This window comes from Acartia tonsa, chromosome 3 (genome assembly GCF_053477335.1).
Source record: "Acartia tonsa isolate MP-2025a chromosome 3, ASM5347733v1, whole genome shotgun sequence".
In the NCBI taxonomy this organism is placed as follows: Eukaryota; Metazoa; Arthropoda; class Copepoda; order Calanoida; family Acartiidae; genus Acartia; species Acartia tonsa.
In genome coordinates, this window is record NC_137262.1 from 5,405,949 (window position 1) to 5,429,043 (window position 23,095).

At 32.6% G+C, this 23,095-nt stretch overlaps 1 protein-coding gene across 2 annotated transcripts in view; it reads right to left on the reverse strand.

Moving 5' to 3' along the window:
- The window catches only part of LOC145313128 (chloride channel protein C-like), a 115,966-nt gene extending 114,004 nt beyond the window's left edge, over positions 1-1,962 (reverse strand). For both annotated transcript variants that reach the window (XM_080152401.1, XM_080152400.1), the window contains exons 1-2: positions 1,547-1,962; positions 612-997 (exon numbers count right to left, since the gene is read on the reverse strand). In XM_080152401.1, the coding sequence (XP_080008527.1) occupies positions 612-799 (188 nt within the window). In that variant the 5' untranslated portion in view covers positions 800-997; positions 1,547-1,962. The remainder of the gene's footprint in view (positions 1-611; positions 998-1,546) is intronic.
- Between the last annotated feature and the right edge of the window lie 21,133 nt (positions 1,963-23,095).

A 23,095-nucleotide genomic window follows, 5' to 3' on the forward strand; every position in this document is an offset into this window, starting at 1 on the left:
ATTGAAAGCTTCTAAAGAAATAGTTTTATGATGTGGGGGAAAAGTTTTATGCATGGCCATTGTCCAATCTCTGGGTTTAATCCCAAATCTTTAGATTGAATAAGTCTGGGTTTGGTAATTTTTCTTCAGTCTAGAAGGTAGACAATTTATCAAGTTCGCGTTTATTATTCATTCTCCAATTTATAGAAACAATTTGACAAAGTGTCAATATATGCAATATATGTATGCTATTTATTACAATGAATATTTTTCGATATTTATCATACGCTTATAAAAAAAGTGTTAAGACAAACATATTTTTTTCAGTTGCCTTTTAAACTATACAAACAAAAACTAATTTTTTATATGTATGTATAATACGTTTATGAAAAAAAAAACGGTTGGGCAAACATTTGTTTAAAACTTGCCTTGAAAACTAATCAAACAAAAACAAAACAAAAAATGGACCATAAGCTGAATTGTTAGTTTATAAATTTGCAAGATAATTATTTTGTGTGTTTTTTGTATGTAAATGATTGTCTAAGTAAATCCTTAATTCAAATTTAAAATTGAATATTTTTTAGATTTGAACATTTTAGAATTTTTGGAATCCACAAATATGCCCGTTGTACCTTGCTGGCTGTTGCTGGAGCCAGTTCCTGTAGACCTTGCTGTGGGGAGGCAGATACTCCAGCGAGTGGTAAGAGTTCAATATCTGGCGCTCTGCCTCCGTGTAATTATGATTCACTGTTGTAAACCCAAAGGTGGACTTTAGGGCCATCTTTTTCACAGAAAACCGACGGGAATTTATTTTTGACATGTTGATTTTTTATGTATTATGTAATTTTATTGAAAAGTCTTTTTTTTCTGAATGAATTAATGTTTATGTCTTTTTTAGGATCAAAAACTCCAGGTATTAATCTGAATGTGTTGTAGAATAACAAGAACAGTATTATCCAGCTGAGGTCATCCTGTCGGTGTGAATGAGTCTAAAGTCAAGCAGACTCAAGACGCTCACCTGTTTACACAGATTACTATAATGGATGTTGAATATACGTGGAGTGAAAGAATGTCGTCAATTTAGCTTGCTAACATGGAACTCGGATATTGGTCAGTTCGTTTATCTAGTAAGAGGGGTTGGAAAGTGGGGAATCGTTGTTTTAGACCGCTGCCAGTTTGACTTTAATCCTGAAGATGAAAAAATGGCACGAGATCTTTGTAATAACATATCCACTAACTATAGATATAAAAATATATGGAAGTAGCTAATTTAACAACATTTGAACAAACCCCCAAAAATCTCCTATTTTTTTCAAATAAATACGATAATAATATTTTAGTCATCTTTTGTTAACCTTAAACTATACCTATACTTCATTTTTCCTAGCATTTTATCTTAATCAATAGAAACTTTTGAGAAAACCCCAAGCTTTCAATTTTTTCAAGATGAAGAAACTTGTAAAGATTTTCATACTCTTTTTAGCATTCAATGTTCCATTTTTCTAATCTTCTCATAGCAACAGTTACTTATGCTAAGTAGATGATATTAATTAATAGTTATCTTTGCCTGGTAATAATTATCTCTAGAGTAGCTTAGCATGTCTGCTAGTAGGTCTAAATATCTTCATCAGGACATCATATAACCATCGTATTATAATAACTTCTATTTGCATATAAATATAAATTCATCTCATTTAAATTTTAAATATATATATCTGTTGTCATCCAATAGAAAGTTTTCAAACCATAGCTTCTTCACTTAAACAACAATTTAAACAAAATATATTTTTAATCTCTTTCTTAAAATATATTTAATATCTTTATATATCACATTTCACGTAATATTAATGTAAGTTTTTTAGATTTTATTTTTTATGTCTGTTGAATGTGTGAGTGTGAGTTTGTGTAGGCCTAGTTTAGGCCTACAGTATGTCACACATCACCAGAGAGGGGTTAATACGGCACTAATGCAAGTCTCAGACTACACTTCTGGCCTCTCTCTCTCTCACTCCATCAGTCTCTTTCTCCCCCTCTTTTATTCTCTCTCTCTCAATCTTTCAATCCCTTAGGCCTTCTTCTCCCCTGACACTACAGAAAGGGAGGTGGGTGGGGTGTGTACCATCGACGAATATGACGTGAATCTCTGGTTAAAATGGATGGCTGTGGCCCTGAATACCGGAGCTGCCTACAGAGCACCCCCCCCCCTCCCCTCCCAAAGGAACTCCTCCCTACGTGACGGGGGGGGGGGGGGCTGTGATCCTACAGCAACAACAATAAAAAGAAGATAACCAAAAACCCATCGGCCCCCGCCCCCTCCTATTTGACTCCCCATCCATCTTAAAACACAACCATCCCTAGAGAAATATGAGGTGGTGAAAAAAAATAGGCGAATTGGAAAGAAAGGTCTAAAAATTGGTTTTCTCTTTCCTCTCTATATTTCCTTTTTGTTTTGTTTCTTTTTTCTCATTTGCTGTCTTGGTTAAATGAAATAAATATGGTCAAATTGACCTAAAGACGGTAAAGATCATTGACATTTTGATTTCATTTATTCTTGTTTCTTTAATGAGTAAATTTTACTTTATTAAGGGATCTTTTTAGATACATAAATTTCACCAACTTATGTAAATTACAGTCATTGAATCTTCTTAGTTTTTTACTATCGCTGACACACTCAATTTTGCTTTTCAGGATAGTATTTTAAAGTAAGTCTCAGGATGATTTTAAATTTAAATTTAATTCCTTAGGTGTTTCCTGGCTATTTTACGGCATTATAATTCCCCCTTTAAATATATAGCCAATGAATTAATTTTTAGTATCGAAGCTACTCTATGTCCATCTGTCCATCCGTCTGTCTGTCCGTCGGTCCGTAATTTAGGAATTGGGAGAAACGTGAATTTCTCTGATCCTATTTAAGATTTCTATGACATATGCCCATCTAATCTATACATTGTTTAGTCCATCTGTCTGTTATTTGGGGTGTTAGATCGATTCCTAGATTTTCAAGTTTTCGTATAGTAAATTTTTCCCGATATCCATTAATAATTTTTGAGCTTCACTACTTATAGATATTGTCATCCTTGTTGTCTTATTCTTTGACTTTTTAAATTCTTGTCTTGATATTGGTTGACAATCAATAGAGCTAAGCAATTAATTTTGTTTCATTATCATCCATCAAACTTTGTTGTTCATAATATTATACTATTAACATATAGTTAGTAGCGAAGGTACTCTACAATTCCAAATTCCGCCTGTCTGTCAGAAATGGAAAGGAGGAAACGTGATTTTCTCGGCTCCTATTCAAGATAGAAAGCTGAAATTTTTAGTGAAGATTCCTATTATATATGCCCATCTAATCTATACATTTCCCTATTTTATAAATTTTAATGTTCATTGTATGATACTGCTCTATAGTAAATGTTTTCCCGATATCTATTCATAATTTTTGAGCTTCGCTAATTATGGATGTTGTCATCCTTGTTTATTTTATATTTTTAGATTTATATATTCATTTTTAAGTACGGCAATTTTCTTTTCTAGATTATAAATGTGCTTAAATATTTCTTTCATTGTACATACTTGTTCTTGTTATGACGTAAATATCTCACAGTATATACATTGATATTACAACATACAATTGTGGACTGTGGAGACATTCAAAAGAAGCTTTTACATATTACATTAATGTAATTTATTCTTTTCAAAGAATATCTCTTCAGTCACTGTATAGTTATATACACATAGATTGTTGGTTGGGAAAGGTCAGAATTTTCTTCGTTTGTTATACTCAATAAAATTGACCATATTTTGATCTAGAAGAACATTTTTAAAAACTTGTTTAATCAATATAAGGATCCTATAACAGGCGTTACTTGAGTTTTCTCTTTTCAAAATTCAAAATACATGGGAAATATAGGAGAATAGTTTTTTCTTGATGGCGAACCCCTACAAGGCCTATACATGCAGTGCCCTAACATTAAAATAAAACAATAAGGTAGGAAAGGGGTTTAAATACTGTATGTCCCCATCCCGTGGACAATTTGTCGACTTCCAATTGGGTCTTTAAATATTAGCCAATAGTGTCAGAAACAATATCACAGCTAAGTTGCTACAAAACAGCAGGAAGCAATTTGCAAGCAGACGAAAAGGTTCTATTTGACCTATACATATACATTTATTGCATTAACCCTGCGGGGATACCCTGCATACAATATAACACAACCTAACCTGAATTAACTGTAAACATAAGGAAAAAATCCTCTATACTTTTAATGAAGCAGCTGGGGTTCTGATTTTGACCCTTTGTTAACACTACCTTAGTCTAAGTACAAATATATCAAGTTTGGAAATTTTTATTCTGCAACCACATACATAAATGTATTTTCAAAGCAAACTTTTATCTAGTTTTATTGAGATTTGCCTTTTGGTTGGGATGCTAGTTCGATTCCTAGATTTTTAAGTTTTCATGATTTTCTTTACTCATATTCGAGATAGACGGCTGATATCTTTAGGGATTTGATAAGCTTAAAATTAACATATCCCCACAAAGTTTCTTTAAGATTTGCTTATTTGTTGATGTGCTAGATCGATTCCTACATTTTCACGTTATAAATCTTACAAGGTTTCGTGATTTTTTTTAGTTTATTATTTTCTATGAAACTGCTCTTTAGTTCATTTTATCCGGATATCCATCCATCATTTTTGAGCTTCGCTAGTTATGGATTTTGTCATCCATGTTTCTATTGTACAACATTAACAATTATCTTATAAACAAATAGATTAGAAAATTATATTTATATCAGGGATCTTAAGGGATAAGACAGAAAACGAAAAATAAACACCCAATGATGATAAAAGAATCAACATTTCTGTAGACTAAATTAATTTATTGAAAAGTTTAGATATTTCAAGTTTGAACCAAAAAAAAGATTCAATAAAGGTTTACACACCAATGAATAAACAACTTTGGGTACAAATATATTTTACAGTCCAATGTCCCCTCTTTCTAACTGTATTGAATTTTTAAAAGAATACTATCCGTTTACCTGGGCTTATCACTATAGTTTGTTATTATTGGACTTCCTTGACAGAACAAGAAGCCAATAAATTAATATTTTCTGATATAATGGAATTTGTATAAAAACAAAGTAATAGGATAGCAAAGTATACATAGTTAATTACTTTTTTAGTGCTTTTCAACAAAGTGCCGGTTGAACTTTATTCTCGAACATAGGGCCGGAGGGTGTGGGGGGGGTGTTCTTATTCCTAACACCTGCGTAGGGCCTGTACCTGCGGTGCTCTATCCTTGCAGGGCTACCAAGCAATTATAACCTAACCTAACTGGATCTAAATCAGTAAACAAATAAAGTTATCATTCTACTAACCACGGTTAAAGAGCATTCTTAAAGGGGGTTTTAACACATCAGAAAAAGGGTTCAAATTGCAAATTTTTCCTTTAATTTTCTTATTCTTGATACTCCTGACAGATTTATGACTGGCAACTGAATATATTTATTTAACAATAACAAGGATAAGGAAACCACACAGGCAGGGAAGATACACTGTGCTGTTTATTACACTGGTCGCCAAAGTCTTATATTAATTTTGGCTTAACAACCTTGGGTACTTTTATTAAATTTTGGTTGGTTGCTTCATTTGATTAAGTATTTATACGTTTCAACCACTTATTGTAATGTACAGAAGGGATGATTTTGTGTATCATCATTGGAGATGTTCATCAATTTAGTAGCACTGAAACGGTAGGACAAACGGACATTAACACTTGTATATTGTCAGAACTGAATAATCAGAATATAAACTATAAGAGTCGAACCAAAATTGTAAGTAAATTTGTTGAACAACTGCTTGGTACAGAATAATGTTTATGGACTTATATTTTTAGGTCTTGATTTTGGAGTTGCTTCGCTTATAATATTTGTTGTCCCAGGAATCAGTATACCAAAAATCAGATCAATCAGATAATTACATAGATCACATAAAAGTTTGTTGTTAAAAAAGTAAAAATGTTTAAAATGGACGTACGGACATTCTGATAATGATTATAGAGTTGCTACGGTTTCTAAATCGTACCTAACTACTACAGGGCGTACGGACGAAGGGACGTGCGGACGGACAGACCCTAATTATAGAAAAGCTTCGCTTTTAAAAATAATAGTATGTCTGTCTCTGGGTCTGTAATGAAGTATCTTACCAACAACTGAAACTATAATGGTAGGTTTTTAACTATTTTGGGGAGGGTACCTTCTTAATAAAATCACCCAAAAAACTGTAATGGGTTGTTGCTGTTTTATTGGCAACACAGACTGAAATTAAATTAACCTATTTTTTAACTCTTGAAAAAAAAATATAAAATCTAAAAGGCAAAGCTTTTTGTTTTATATCGTGAGAAGAGAAAAAAGCTGTAAGACAAATTTTGGAAGATTTTTCCACTTAAACTTAAATTCTTCAGGGAATTCTCGTCTTGTGCAAGGAGAGAGAAAGTAAAATAGAATAGGAATTGAAAATATTAAATAAGCTTTATAATTTCGAAATTTAAATGAAACTAAACAATATTCTTCGGATTTTCAATTTTAGTTTTAAAAAGAAAATGTAAAAAAGAGAATTGTTGGAAGTTTTTTATTGGCGATTTCTCTTGAAAGGGTGGTGTTACCCTTCCCCAAATTTAAACCTTCCCAGGACCTTTGATGAGCATCATTGTAAATCGGTTCAGCGGTTAGACATCTGACAAACAGACACACAAACTTATAAACATCACGTTACTTTTATGTAAGAATTATCACTGAAATAAGAAAACTTCAACGAAAATCCACGGTTGACCTATTTTCATTTTTTTTATAGAATTTTTATCTCTGTGTTTAAAAGTAAGAATTTTATAAAAGTTGGTATAAGCAACTTTTAAACAATACTTAACTTCAATATAAACAAACAAGCAGATTTTTAAAAGCGAAGCTTTTCTTTAATTAGGGTCGGTCCGTCCGTCCGTCCGTCCGTAACGGATAGCTTTTTTCGTTAATTTAGGCATGTTAAAATTGTCCTATTGATTTCAAACTTTGCATGGTGATTCCTGTAGTAGTTAGGTACGATTTAGAAAGCGTAGCAACTCTATAATCATTACCAGAATGTCCGTACGTTCATTTTAAATATGTTGATTTTTACTTTTTTAACAACAAATTTTTATGTGATCTAATAATCCGATTGATCTGATTTTTGGTATACCGATTCCTGGGACAACAAAGTACAGCATTATAAGCGAAGCAACTCTATAATCAAGTCCTAAAAATGTAAGTATGTCCATAAACATTATTCTGTATCAAGCAGTTTTTCAACAATTTTACTTACAATTTTGCTTCGACTCTTATACATTTATATTAGGATTATTCAGTTCTGAAACTATACAAGTGTTAACGTCCGTTTGTCCTACCGTTTCAGTGCTTCGCTCAATGAATGTTGTCATCCTTGTTTCTGTACATATTGTACACGAAGATTAAATATTATTAAACTATACTAAAATGTAATCCTTATATAAAAGTAACAATTTGTCTGTCTGTACCGAAGGATCTTGATAACTGCTGAACCAATAAGGTTCTCCTTTACAAATGTAGCTTTTTATAGGTTCAGGGTTTATAACTATTTAGGAGTAGGATAAAACTACCAACCCAAGATAAATCGCCACAAAAATCTGCTATTGTAAATGAAATAGTAGCTGAATAAAGCCGAGCCAATAGAGGCGAAATCAAGAAGAAAAAAATCATATATTATTTTATAATTTTAAATGTTTTTTTGCAAATGTATTTGATCACGTGAGAAACATTAGGTTTTTACATTATTGGTTCACCATTCCAATACAGAATCCATACTATGAACCCAAAATATTGTTTTCTTTCTATTCAAAATACCATTTTACACACAAAGAACCTGACGTCGAGGCAAAATCTAAATAAAACTACGAAAGGTAAGTTCGGTAAAGGTCAATGCACCCCTGACAAAATGACACCCACGTGCTCAAGGATTACACCTACTTGCACGCACCTAGGTAAAACAAAACGTCAATACCGAGTTTGATGTTAATCGTCATGTTGATAAACCAAGGATAATTAACTTTGTCAAGTAGTCCTGTTTTTGGTTAAAGCACTCTGACAATCAAAGTCACGCATCTGGCATAGCCGCAGTGCAGCAGTAGGAACCATTTTTAATGTCTTTACTTACGAGGCGGTGTTGAGCTGAGATTTAAACCCATCACTTCCAACGACAAAGGGATTCGTTAGTTTGGTTAGAAAAAATATAAAGTAAAAGTAAAGTATTTTAACTTAAATGCAGAGCCACCATCGATTTAAAGTTGATAAAATATTAATGTCTTTCTGATCTTTGTTGAACTTCTTGCACTTTCCCAGTTAGAGAGGGCTGTACCTCCTAAACATAACAAGGATGACAATATCCATAAGTAACAAAACACAAATGAAATTATGCAATGGACAAACGGACAAAGTGAGTTATAGAGCAGGTGTTGAGTTGTCATAACAAAAAGAAACCTTTACAAAATTATTGATGTCCTTTGATGCATGACCGATAGACAGACGAACACAATAATGAATGGACTAGATGTTCATGTTTTATATGAATCTCCACTGAAAAACTCAGCTGTCTATCGTCACTAGCAGCCGAGAAAATCTAAATTTTTGTCAAATAATTTACCTTACTAGCAGCCACTAACTCCCAAAGGCCTCTAGGGGACCTTGAGGGAGTGGCGGAGATTTGGAGGGTGGGATTTTTTTCTTGGGGCAATATCTTTGGAGGGTGGCAATACCCTCCCTCAAAATAGTTATGAACTTTCCCTGAACCTATTAGAAGATACATTATAAAGGAGAACCATATTGGTTCAGCGGTTAGCGAGATCCATCGGTACAGTCAGACAGACATACCCAACAGAGATCCTGCTACTTATTAGGATTATTAGTGGTTGGTTATGTTGTTTGTCAACTCCTTATTTGGGAAATTGTGGACCTTCCTGAATTATAAATGAAATTTTGATACTTTAGAGTGGTTTTATTTATATTTATGGAAAAATTCTTTGTATTATGTTTATATCTTGTGAATAACATATTTTTAAAAGCGAAGCTTTTCTATAATTAGGGTCGGTCCGTCCGTCCGTCAGTCCGTCCGTCAGTCCGTCCATCAGTCCGTCCGTCCGTAACGGATAGCTTATTTCGTTATTTTAGGCATGTTAGAATTGTCCTATCGATTTCAAACTTTGCATGGTGATTCCTGTAGAAGTTAGGTACGAGTTAGAAAGCGTAGAAACTCTATAGTCATTACCAGAATGTCCGTACGTCCATTTTAAAAATGTTGATTTTTTTACATTTTTAATAACGATTTTGTATGTGACGTAATTATCTGATTGGTCTGATTTTTGGTATTCCTGGGACAACAAAGTATAATGTAATAAGCGAAGCAACTCTATAATCAAGTCCTATAAATGTAAGTGTGTCCATAAACGTTATCCTGAATCAAGCAGTTTTTCAACAAATTTACTTAAAATTTGGCTTTGACTCTTATACATTTATATTATGATTATTCAGTTCTGACATTATACAAGTGTTAATGTCCGTTTGTCTTACCGTTTCAGAGCTTCGCTTTTATGGATGTTGTCATCCTTGTTTAAATTTCATTTCTTTGGAAGCATTGTAGAATAATAATGCTTATACACTATGGAAAAACTTTCCAGTATGGCTTCAAAACCGATTAATTTATCGAATTAGAACCGTTCTCGTCCAAACTGAAAATCATGTAGTTAGACACTTTTCCACGAATATTAAAATAAAAATCATAAGATTAAAACCAGTTTTGTTAGCCTGGCCAAGAAAAAGTTATTAACCTTATAATTTTGCATTTTAATATTCGCAAAAAGTTGTCTATAATATGAAGCAATAAATATTATCAAATTTCAAAAATTATTTTTAAAATTTAAAAAACTTATTTTCATTAAAAGCAGTTAGACTTCATCAAAGCATTTGACTGAGAATGATATAAAAACTTGCAATGGTTCATCTGAAAGAAGTAATTAAATTTGACAAAATTAATTGTTTTCCATCATATCATTGTACAGTATCATTTTGATTAGTGAAAAATTGGCCTAAAGATAGTTTTCCTTCAGATAAATCATCCCTTGTTTTTAAATGTTGTATGTATGTATTACGACTCAAAATTATAAATAAAAAGTCTACAATCTGAACAAATGCGCAATTTAAAAGAAGTTGATATTAAGAGCATTTAATAGTGTGGATCTTAAAGGTAGTAAGACCCTTATTTTTCTAATTCCAATCAAAACAAGAAGTTTATAATATAGTACAATAATTGTTAATTATAAGGAAATGTATTCAAAAGGATTTCTACCTTTTTAGAAAATTTATCAATGTACTATATTAGGTACTAGCAGCTTCGCCCCTATAGCCTCTAGATGCTTTGCCCCAAGAGGTAATTTTAAAAAAAATTGGAGATGCAACCACTTATTTCAAACATTTAAAAAAAAAATATATATATATTTTGGTGCTGCGAAACATAAATTTATGGGTTCCCCATAACGCTTTCTTTTCAATCTTTTAATATTTTTTTTGTTTTTTGGTGGGTTGGGGGTGTCCTACCCCCTCAAAAAAATAGCCTTAAACCACCACAGGACAATTAGGTATATTCTCTGAAGAACAGAATCCGATCGGTTCAGTGGTTACCGAGATCTTAAGGGACAGACAGATTGACATCGTTCTACTTTGTATTATAGATAAAAAAAATTAAAACTTGCTTCATAATTCACCTTTTTATTAAAAAAATTAAAATCAATAAAATATTACAGAAAGTTTTTCTAGTTTATGTTAATTATTTTTCAGAAACTGTATCCTAATCCTTGATAATTGTAAATAATGTAAATCGAGTAAACCCTAATTTACCAAATAGGATCATTTAGTTTCTTATTTCCGATCTTTATAGTTGGGGTCAGGAATAAAGAAGTAATCATTTTTGTCTATTTATTAACCTACTAATTTAAGATTAAAAAATAAAAAGTTTTTACAATCTAATACAAGAGCTATTTTTCTTATCCTACCCCAATATACACGGTGTTTCAGAAAAACTGCGTTTTCCGTTTTTCTGACACAACCAGAGGGAATACATAAAAAACGAAAATATGTCCTTATTATCTGTAAAAAAGTACATCAAATTTATAACAGGCTAGGTGTTTTTCATTATCTCTAAAAATACGGCCTCTATGATAGGTACATAGTTTCCAAAAATGCTTCATGTGAAAAATGTTGTGCAAGAAAAATTAAAATAACTCTTTTATTATGTATAAAAAATCGTAGAATTTCAATATTAATTTAGAAAAAGGTATAAGAAAAGTACCTTAATGAGTTTTAAAGGTGAAATGCTTTTTAGCTCCTCACAAAAGCATTTTTAAGAAACTGCAATTTGTCATTTTTTCACATTTCTTGAATGTGATGCATTTGCAGTAAAAGAGTCATCTTTAATAACGTAGGCTATAGTAAAAAGAAAAAACTCCTTTTTATTTGATAAAAAAATCTTTAAAGACAAAAAAGTTATTGAAGTTTGAAATTTTTTATTAAAGCATTTAATTACAAATTATGGATAAATTATGAGTTTATATCTTAACCTGTCAATCAAATTAAAGGATTATAGGAATAAATGAGGGGTGGGGATTTACGAACATGAGCAATTTTTAAGGTCATGTTTCTTAAGTATACAAAAAGAAAAACTGAATATTTGTTTTCAGTGAGGGAATTTTAAATGAAATTTTTAGTGTTATTGGTAGAAAATTGTATTGGCCGTATTAAGATGTTGTTTTCAAGTGAATAAATTTTTGAAAACCAACCTTAAGGCACAAAATTCTACCAGAAAAAAGCATCATATGCATCTTTTGAAATATTTATGCTTTAAAATGCGCCATTATTTTCAGAGATATTAAAAAACACCTGTAACAATTTCGATGCAAATTTTATAGAGAATATTGACATATAATTTTTTTTTGTACTCCTAATGGTTGTTTCCCAAATTTGGAAAACGCAGTTTTTTTTGAAACGCCCTGTAGTTATAAACATTTTCTGAACATATGAAAAGTTTCATTATAAACTGTTAGCGAAATTACAAAAAGGGTGACTCGTAATAACAGAATGAAGAAAACGTAAACTTTCATTATATACCATCAATGTAGTCGAAATATTCCTAAATTTGTACTATCAAGGGAATGTTCTTTAGACTTTGTAATTTTGTTCTTTGACTGGTCGCTATTATAATTGCTAATTTAATTTCTTCTTTTTCGTCTTTAAAACACCATTCATATTAACTAGGGTTGGGCCGGATACTTTTTTGGCCGAATACCGGATATCCGGCTTATTTCTTATACCGAATATCTGACATTATAAATCAGTCGGGTATCAGATTTCCGGATATCTGGCCAAAGCCAGATATCCGGCATTATAAATTAGCCGGGCACAGGTCTCCTTAACAAAACTTTAGATTTAAAAAAATCTCGAAAGAAACGGACAACAGGGCCTTCAAATAGGGTACAGTGGTGGTCAGAATCCGTTGGAGATTAAATCTTAGCTGCTCCTTCTTGCCAGATATTGCAATTTGAAGTTTTGTGGTAAAAATGCCTAAAATTACAAGAATTCCAAGGATATATGCATAAGTAAACACCTTAATTCATCAAATAAAAAGGGTGAGTTTAACATTTGAGGAGTTTATATGTCTCTGCATATGTAAATTACACAGTCTTTCCCCATTTAGAAAATTTTGTTTCTTTAAAGAAATTATTTAATGAAAAAGGTACATTGTTCTGTTTACAACTTTAAGCTAGAGGCTGTTACCCTGGAACCAGTATAGAAAACCTCAGTTCTACTTTACATATAGCTAAAGTTAATATTTGAAATACTCTTAACCCCCCCCCCCCCTTCAACTCCTCTTGCAACCCATAAATTTTAGGGGGAGGGCAAAGTAATAGTATTATGTTTTACTCAAAACTACTTGAAGAATTGAAAGAAAACATTATATGTAAGATTCTTAGGCCCAACGTTTCTGAATATATTGTTGACTACACCTCTCCCCCCCCAACCCTAATGAAAATTAATTGGAAGGGGGGTGAAGAGGCAGAAGAGTTCTTTAGATAGCACTAAAGATATATATAAGCTTTAGTACTTAAACTTTAGTAGGCATCAAAATCTCTTGCAAATATTGCTGCAACCAACCCACTCCCTCCTTCTTAGACCACAAATTATTAGGAGGGGGGCAGTGGATATGGAAAATATTCTTGTGTTACTTTGAAATCACTGAATTATATTAAGCAAACTTTGGATTTAAGTTTTTTTTGGGATATTAGTTACTTTTACAAATATTGCTGAATTCCCCCCCCCCCCCCCCTCCATCTGTTGGAAGTAGTGGCTAGTGGCATAGGTAAATAATATTGTATATTATTTAGAAACCTCTGGAGATATTCAGGGTTAATATTTTAACTTATGTAGGCTATATTTAATTTTATAAATATCTATATCAACTACAACTGTCTTAACCTCTTTTCGAGGAAGCTTTGTGTTTATCAAGATCAAAATTAATTCCTTATCATTATCCCAAATTAACCCATTAGTGCCGAGCGCCACTTTTATGGGCCGATCGAGCTGTAAGTTTCAGGGAAGCTTTATAATGGTCAAAACGGAATTCGTATTTTTTTGTTTTGCTCTAGTGGCGTGCACAGGAAAGTTGCAAAAAAACCCGGTTCGGCTTGGCCATAAATACCAACCAGGCATTAACACCCGTTTTTGGTGCTTTCCCCCAGTTTTAAAACCCGGTTGACCTGTATAAACCCGGTTATTTTGACCAAAAATCGAAAAATGTAATTTTTGAACGCCAAAAGTGAGATGAACACTTTTTAGAACTTTGATACGATCCGTAATTGAAAACTACACAACCTCATGTAATCTAAAGAGCTACAAGTATAATACGAAGCGATTTATTTCAAATTTCGTGTTTAGCCGGCGATTTCGGGTAAAAAAACCCTGTTTTGTTGTTGTTGTCAAAAAAGATCTATTAGTGAAACCGGGTAATAAAAATTTCAGACTCAAAATGGAAATGCCGAACCGGGCCTATATAGGGCGTAAAAAAACGATAAAAAAATCATATAAAAAATGATAATTTAAATAAAACGAATTCACAAATAGATGTACTTGTCAATAAACTTTAGATTTAACGAAAAAAATCAGCGACTTTACTATAAAAACAAAAAAGTTAGATGGGGTATTTTGAATTTTCATGATTTTCAAACTTTGTTGATCTATACCGGCAAACGGAAGTAAGCAAAACTACCTGCTCCAGGGGGAAATGAAAGCCAGGGTAGTAGAGGGGGGATTCATACTGAGAATGATGCAATTATGAAGCCGAAAACCGGTTTTTTTCATTTTCTGGCACCGGGTTTTAAAACCCGGTTCGGCACTAATGGGTTAAGTGCAAATGTCGTCTTTTTTGACTTTCCTTCAGTAATAGACGCGGCATGGATTGTTTATATTTTGATGCGCCCACGTTTCTTACTTTTGAATGATATGTGAGTGTTTGAAGATTTCGGAGAACAAAATTGGGCCTATCATTGGTCTCATAGTGCGTGAACAACCCTAGTATACCAGGGATTTGAAACCATAAGAACTTCAGGTAGAATTTGTTAATTTTATTAAGTGGAATGGTGTATAGGACGATTATATTTAGTTTAAAAGGCTTTAGCCAGCTAAGCATGAAACTTAATTATGATTAATATTATGTTTTAGTATTTTTTTATGTGCTTTATTTTTGCATTTAACAATGATTTATTAAACCAAATAATTTTCCTTTAAAGCCAAAGTTTCCAAAGATTCTTAACCGTAGAGAAAAATGATTTTAAAAAGCAATTAAGATTACGTGGTTATAAAAAACTGGAATTATGAATTAATTGATTTTGTAATTTCAGGACTTTGAAATAGTTGCCTCAATAAATCTATAATCAAACCTGCTGTTGAAACTTGATGGTTCCTGGTATTGGGGGTTTGTCTGTAAGTCAACAAGATCTCGAGAACTTCCCGCTAATTCGGAAGTCACACTCAACCAAAGTGTCATGGTTGAGACAACAACCCTCCTAATCTAGTACACTTATTATGTAATCTCCTCCAGCCTATTGGACTAATAAAAGAATTATTGTCAACCCATTGCTCCTTCCCCAAACATTAAATAATACACATAAAGCAATTTGAAATCTAAAAGTTTTATTCCAATGTTTGCTCCTTATTGCTATACCTAGTGGTTTCTGAGTAAAACACAGGTGGTGAGGTTGTATGGAGGGTAGCTGGAGAGGGAGGGGGAGGGCAAGCAATATTTTAATATTTTTTTTATGGGGGTGGAGGAAATTGAGCAGCAATATAATTTTTCTGGATGGGGTTGGTTGAGGATGGGGAAAGGTCAGCAATATTTGTTCAATTATGAAGTAATTATGGACCTACTAAAGTTTAAATCCTAAAGCACTCTATATCTTGAGTAATCTCAAAGTAAATCACAAGGGTATTGCTATTCTCTCTTCTATTTCTTATTTGAAGGGAGGGGTGGCGGAGAGATTGTAAAGCAATAGGGAGGGAAAGGGGGCTTGGAAGGAGGTTTCAGCAAAATTTGTTAAAATTACTTTTGACCTACCAAAGCATATTTGCTTTGATGCTACAATTCTAGTGGTTTCTTAGTAACACACAATAGTTATAACCTTTAAATTACAACCCAACCATTCTCTCTTCACAAAATTTTATGTTTTTGATTTATGAGGGGAGGGTCAGAGGTCAGCAATATATGTAAAAGTGCTTTGGGTCCCACAACAATACAAATCCAAAAGCTTTATATGTATCTCTAATATTTTCTTAAAACACATTGGAATGATCTTCTGCCACCCCTCCCCCCCCTTCCAATTATGTCAGGGGGAGGGGGAGAGAAGGTGGTCAACATAATTTCTACAAAATTTTGGCCTAAAAATCTTACATAAAAATTTTTCCCACTATACTTTAATTAGTTTATGAAAAACACATAATAGTATTACTATGTTCCGCCCCCCCCCCCCCCCTCCATTATAAAGTTTGTAGGTTGTGAGAGTATGGGGGGGTGGGAAACAGAATTACTAAAAGTAACTTGGGCCATATGTAAACTTAAACTGAAGTTTTTTCCATGGTAACAGCCTTTAGGATAAAGTTGTAAATTGGGCAAACCTCTTTAAGCTTATAGTACCTTATTTATTACTCTTATTGAAGTTAAAAACATCACTTATAGTAGTAAAAATTGTTATAAATGGGGATGAAGTGTGTAGTTTACAAATGAAGAGATATCTAAACTCCTCAAATGTTAAACTCACCCTTTTTATTTTATGAATTAAGGTGTTCACTTATGCATATATCCTTGGAATTCATGTAATTTTAGGCATTTTTACCACAAAACTTCAAATTGCAATATCTGGCAAGAAGGAGCAGCTAAGATTTAATCTCCAACGGATTCTTACCACCACTGTACCCTATTTGAAGGCCCTGTTGTCCGTTTCTTTCGAGATTTTTTTTAATCTAAGGTTTTGCTAAGGAGACCTGTGCGGGTATCCGGTTTCCAGATAGTTTCAATATCTGGTATCCGGCCGGATATTTAAAATGGCCGAATAACTGGACAAACCATAACATTAACAAATACTTTTTTACTCTACAATACCTCTAAAAGTTTTTAAAAAGAAACATTATTTTTTTCGTCATTTTACCTATTCCTTTCCTTAATGATACATACAATCAATGTTGTTAACATTAACAGTACTATTACTAGATTTGACCTATCTTTACAAATCCGATTAATGATTTATATAAAAGATGAATAATAGTTTTTTGATCTAAAGATAAATCATCTAAATGATAAGCAGAATAAAATTCTATCGAAATTTAAACCAAAATTTGCACGCAATTTGCCTGTATTTCTTCAAATATAAAGAGAAACACCTTAAATTTAAAAATTTTTCTTTCGAATGTAAAACTGGTCACAAGAAAAAGTTTAACTCTACCTGCATTTGGGCTGTAAATTAAGTACACCGACGAACCTCCTAAAGGGACAAACGTCCTAAAGGACAAACCTCCTAATGCTACTTATCTTATGTAAAACCTCCTAAAAATTCTTAATTTTTAAATCTTCCAAAATTTAAACAAAAAATCTTCCAAACATTATGTACTAACAGTGAAACAATGTAAAAATCCAATCCAATATGGCGATAAAACACACAGGGACGAAATTCAAAACCGAAATTTATTTCTTGAATAACTTTGTCCACAGGGTGAAATTTAAAAATCTGTCCGACAGTTTTCCCAAAGTCTGTGTTGGCTACCCAACGGCATGGTTTCGAACCCGATACAACCTTGCATTAAAAAAATCGACCCTTACCTCAAATTTAATACATGTGATATCACTTTTAAAAGTTTTAAGGAGCTTTTACTTAAGAGATGTCGCATTAGGAGGTTTGTCGTTTAGGAGGTTTGCCGCTTAGAACATTTATCGTTTAGGAGGTTTGTCGGATTAGGATGTTTGTCGCATTAGGACGTTTGTCGTAGTAGGACGTTTGTCGGTGTACCGTGTACTAGTTCCCACAGTTTACAAACTTATTCGTTGGCTCAAAAAACATATGTTACTTTTACTGAATTTTAATTTGTTAGTTAAAAACTAGTATTGACAAAATATTTCAACAAATAATTTTAATGTATAGAAAAGTTATCTTTTGTTATCGTCATTCGGGATATTAATCAATTTATCGACTATTTATCTCTAACGATCCCTGAATAGATATTTGGATGTTAAAATATAAAAATAGAGGCAAATTAATGAAACCTTTTCACCTTTCTTGTGTTTTACTAGCGGCTTCGCCCCAAGATGTAATTGAAAAAAAAATTTGAGCTGCCCCAGTATCAATTTCAAAATTTTCGGGAAAAAAAATTGGATCTGCCCCAGTATCAAATTCAAAATAAAATAAAAATGGGGGGGGGGGGATTTTTTTGTTTTTTGGGGGGGGTTAGGGGTGTCCCACCCCCCGAGAAATAGCTTAAAACCATCATAGGACCAATAGGTATATACCCTGAAGAGTAGAATCCGATCGATTCAGCGGTTACCGAGATCTTAAGGGACAGACGGACGGACGAACGGACAGACAGACAAACAAACATCATTCTACTTTGTATTATAGATTAATACCCTACATTAGACACCATAAAAAGACCGTAGTGGGTATATTAGAAAATCATTTTTATAGCACAATAAAATATGTCTTTCATCTAGGTATAGTGTGATTGTTCCAGTGCTGCTATGGAAAGACTATAGAAACTACATAAGGTTATTTATATAATCGTGTGATTAAATATTAATTTTTGTGCTGTGTCGACTAGAGAATTATAAAAACATAAGTTTTTTTTTATGAGCAATGCTACTCTAGAATTATTCAATAACGGTCGTTTTGTCATCAAGCAAATCTATTTTGTTGACGAAAATAAGAAAGGTTTTGTGATTTTGTTAATTTTTTTTTGTTTAGTTAATTGATTGAAATCATTGACGTGCAGAGGGTTGTGCATTTACCCCCCCCTTAGATTTGCAATTTGGGTGGATAACCCCCTTTCTGCACTTTTCGGTATGAAATTAATTTTTAAAGTTTTTTCTTGGTGATTCATTTTCGCATGGCTTCTGTAATCCTTTTTTCATTGAATAATAAAATCTTTAATACCATCGATGGATGCAATTGTTTTTGTTTGTTTTCTTATTGTTTTCAATAATGCATAATCAGCGCATCTTATAATCATATATGTAATCATCATCAATAATATAAAATAACATTGGATTTATTATTACCTGGATCTTACACCAGATTATCCTTTACTCTTGGTAAAGTGAAACTTGTAGCTGGTTAAAAAAATGTTCTTTCCAATTCACCCACTTTTCCCCATCTTCTCCCCTCTTTCTGATTGAACGAACTGACTAATAATTGAAGTTTATTTTAGCAACATAAATTGACGACAATTTTTCCCTGTCATAATATCCACGTATAAGCTATAAAATTCAAAATTATATGGTATAAAGCAAGATATTTTTAGATTTTTTGTAACAATGTGCTTTTATACCTGTTATGGATTTGCTTTACTTATGTCTATCTTTAATACAAAGTAGTTTTTTATATATTATTTTGATATTTGATGCTCACAGTATAAATCTTTCAAGGGAAAACTTTTTTTTAAAGGGCAAATGCTTAAAACCATAAGAAAATTATAATCTTCCCTGAAAAGCGGAAAATGAAACATACGGACTTTCAGGAAATATTTTGATGTGGATTTTCCTAATAGTTAAAGAAATACTTAAGTACAGTTTGAAATCAATAGAACGGTGCTTAATTTTACTTTAAAAGTCCACGTTAATAAATATTGTTTTAGTTATTATATTTTGCAATTCTTGTTACCATAAGAGGACAACTGAACAAAATTCAAATTGAAACTCATTAATTGTTAAACTTTCATACATTTGATCTTTTCTCCACGGGTAGGTTTACTGAAAATTGATGATCCAAATTCGATCTCAAAACTTTACATAAATCAAGTTTCATCTAACGAGAACTTTTATGAATCATATTGAGTAACTCTGAACCAAATCTTGCAAGTTAAGTCCATCTTTACACAGCCAACAGTCATCCAACCTTTCAATTGCACAGCCTTTGACTGGAAGTCCTTCCTCTACATGGTGATAAGTTGTGCCTATTTTTGCCAAGGTATTCCCCCACCTCTTAATGTCAAATACGCATGTCTGTTACGCCACTGTCATGAGGTAAGAAATTATTGAGTTTGTATTCTGAGTATTGAATTTGTATTCTGTAAGAATTATCCCAATCCTTATTAGTTTGTATTACTTAGATGAAAGGACTTTTTAAATGTTTTGTATTTTCCTTCCAAACTAAACCGAACCTTTAAACTCCCACCCCCTCTGAATTAATTTGATATTAATCAAATTAGGATGGCACCATCAATAAGAAGCAAATTACAAAAATACATGAATGTACAAATGAAAAAGGGACAAAATCACAAAAACCTTTTTTCATTAGATAAGTTGTATAACTTTTGAAGTATGAAAGACAGATAAACGGACAAAACAATGTATAGATTAGACGCGCACATCTCATAGGATATTCTGAGCTGGATCTTTAAATGTGTAGCCGTTGGCGTGGCTGTAGCCGTGGCCGTAGTCATGGCTGTAGTTGTAGTTGTAGTCGTAGTCGCTTTAGCCACACTAACGGACTGTGGTCACTTTTAGCGTGGTTAACCACGCTACGACTACGACCACGCGTTGCCAATATGATTTAAAGATCACATTTTTTTTTGTGGCCACGGCAACGCGTGGTTGATATGATTTAAAGATCGCTATTAGGTTGGTGGCTGTAACTCTGACCATGACTACGGCAACGGCTACGCTTTTAAAGATCCAGCTCTGTTTAATGTTAGGGGAAGTCTTAAGTGGCAGCCGAAAAAAAAACTGAATCACAGACGGACGGACCGAAAAAGAAAAATATGTAGCCGTTAATTATTGTGGATACCCATTTTTAAAGCGAAGCTTTTCTATAATTAGGGTCAGTCCGTCCGTACGTTCGTGCCGGTTAGCTTCTTTTCTTTAATTCAGGCATGTTAGAACTATCCTATCGATTTAAAACTTTGCATGGGGATTCCTTTAGTAGTTAGGTACTATTTAGAAACTCTATAGCAACTTTATAATTATTACCAGAATGTCCGTACGTCCATATAAACATGTTGATTTTCTACTTTTTTAACAAAAATTTTTTTTTTAACTGAATTTTGGCATATTGATTCCTCTGGGACAACAAAGTATAATGTTATAAGCGAAGCAACTCTATAATCAAGTCCTAAAATGTAAGTATGCCCATAAACATTATCCTGTATCAAGCAGTTTTTCAACAAATTTACTTACAATTTTGCTTCGACTTTTGTACATTTTTACTCTGATTATTTAGTTCTGACACTATACAAGTGTTAATGTCAGTTTGTCTTACCGTTTCAGTGCTTCGCTTTTATGGATGTTGCCATCCTTGTTAATTTTGATGATTGCAATGAATATAGGATATATTGACAGGGAATAATTTGTCGTCAATTTGGCTTGCTAATATAAACCTCATTTATTGGTCATTTCGTACCAGTGGGAGGGGAAAAAATGGGGTAAACAGGGATGATTTATTTTAGCCAGCCGCGATCATCACTTTATCAGATTTCATTGCAATCTGGTGCAACATCCAAGTATTAATATTTGGATTATAATTGCATAATTACTGTTGATTACCAGCTAATGCTAATCCTAATCTATCTACATGTAACATGCCTGTATCATATTTCATTGAATGCGTACATACATACATGCATTTTAGAGTAGCTATTCTGTATTATAGATTGTCCACATGTCTATACATGCAATTAACGTACAAATTATTCTATTTATTTTATATAAAGGCATCTTTACAATAGAACTTCTACTCTATAATAACCTTTGTATGTTAAGTATAGTTTAGTATTGAAGGAAAACTACTTATCTGTGATGTGTCAGTAGTCTATTTAGGCTATCATAAGCATGGCAGCTGTATGAAACCCTGATTCTCTGAAGTTAGGATTCAGATGCACAAGGAGATTGGAAGTGAGAATCATTTGCCCAACTTAGATTGGTAAGCTTCGCGCACAGCTGAGTGTATTCTATGATGTCAAGATGACCCGCAATTCTTCTGGAAGCTAGTCAATTATCACACTTTAAGATGTACTAGTTGCTAGGACCCTAGAAGCCTCCAGGAGCATTTAAGGTAGGAGTGGGAAGAGTCGACCTCCCCCACTTTCAATTGAAGTTTTTTTTTTAAAGTAAAAAAAAAATTTGTTGTAGAGGGGGGTGGGACATTTTTATTAGGAGGTTTAAATATAGTTAAAATCATTATCTGGACCTAAAAAAAGCTTCATTGTAAAGGAGATCCATATCGGTACAGCAGTTAGCAAGATTCTTCATTACAAAAAAAAGAAACTTATTACTTTATATGATAGGATGTACTGTAAAACATTATATAAAAGTGACAGGATGTCAACTGTTGGTATTTAACTTTTGATATTAGTAACCACTGGACCGATACATGTATTTCTCCTTTAGAAAGAAGCTTATTTTGGATCTATACAAAAATGCTTCTTAAAGGTCCAGGAAAAACTATTTTAGGGGAGGGTACCTTCATCTTTTGCCCCTGGAAAAAAACGAAACAACTTTAACTTCGCAATAAAAAATTAACTTATTTTTATTGGTATAATTTAAATGTTAACTTCAGCTATTTTACAAATGAAAATAAGTGTCCTTGTATTTTTCATGCGCACTTTTTAAAAGCGAAGCTTTTCTATAATTAGGGTCGGTCCGTTCGTCCGTACGTCACAGTTAGCTCTTTTTGTTAATTTAAACAGGTTAGAATTGTCATATCGATTCCAAACTTTGGATGATGATTCCTGTAGTAGTTAGGTACAATTTAGAAAGCGTAGCAACTCTCTAATCAATACCAAAATGTCCGTACGTCCATTTTAAACATGTCAATTTTTAACTTTTTTGACAACAAATTTTTGTATGTTAAAATTATCCGATACTTCTGATTTTTTAAAAAGTGATTCCTATTACAACAAGGTTCAACGTTATAAGCGAAGCATCTCTATAAACAAGTCCCAAAAATGTAAGTATGTCTATAAACAGTATCATATATTTATGTAGTTTTGCAACAAATTTACTTACAATATTGTTTGTACCGATGCAATTGATATTCTGCTAATTCAGTTCTGACAATCTACAATTGTTAATGTCCGTTTGTCCTACCGTTTCAGTGCTTCGCTTTTATGGATGTTTTCATCCTTGTTTACATATTCTACAACATAGATTTATTTTAAAGTATATCATTAAAAAATCTGGCTATAAAAGTAAAAAAAAATGCTGTAACACCGAGAAAAAAAAATCTTTGGGAATGTCTTCTAGTGAAAGTAAGATG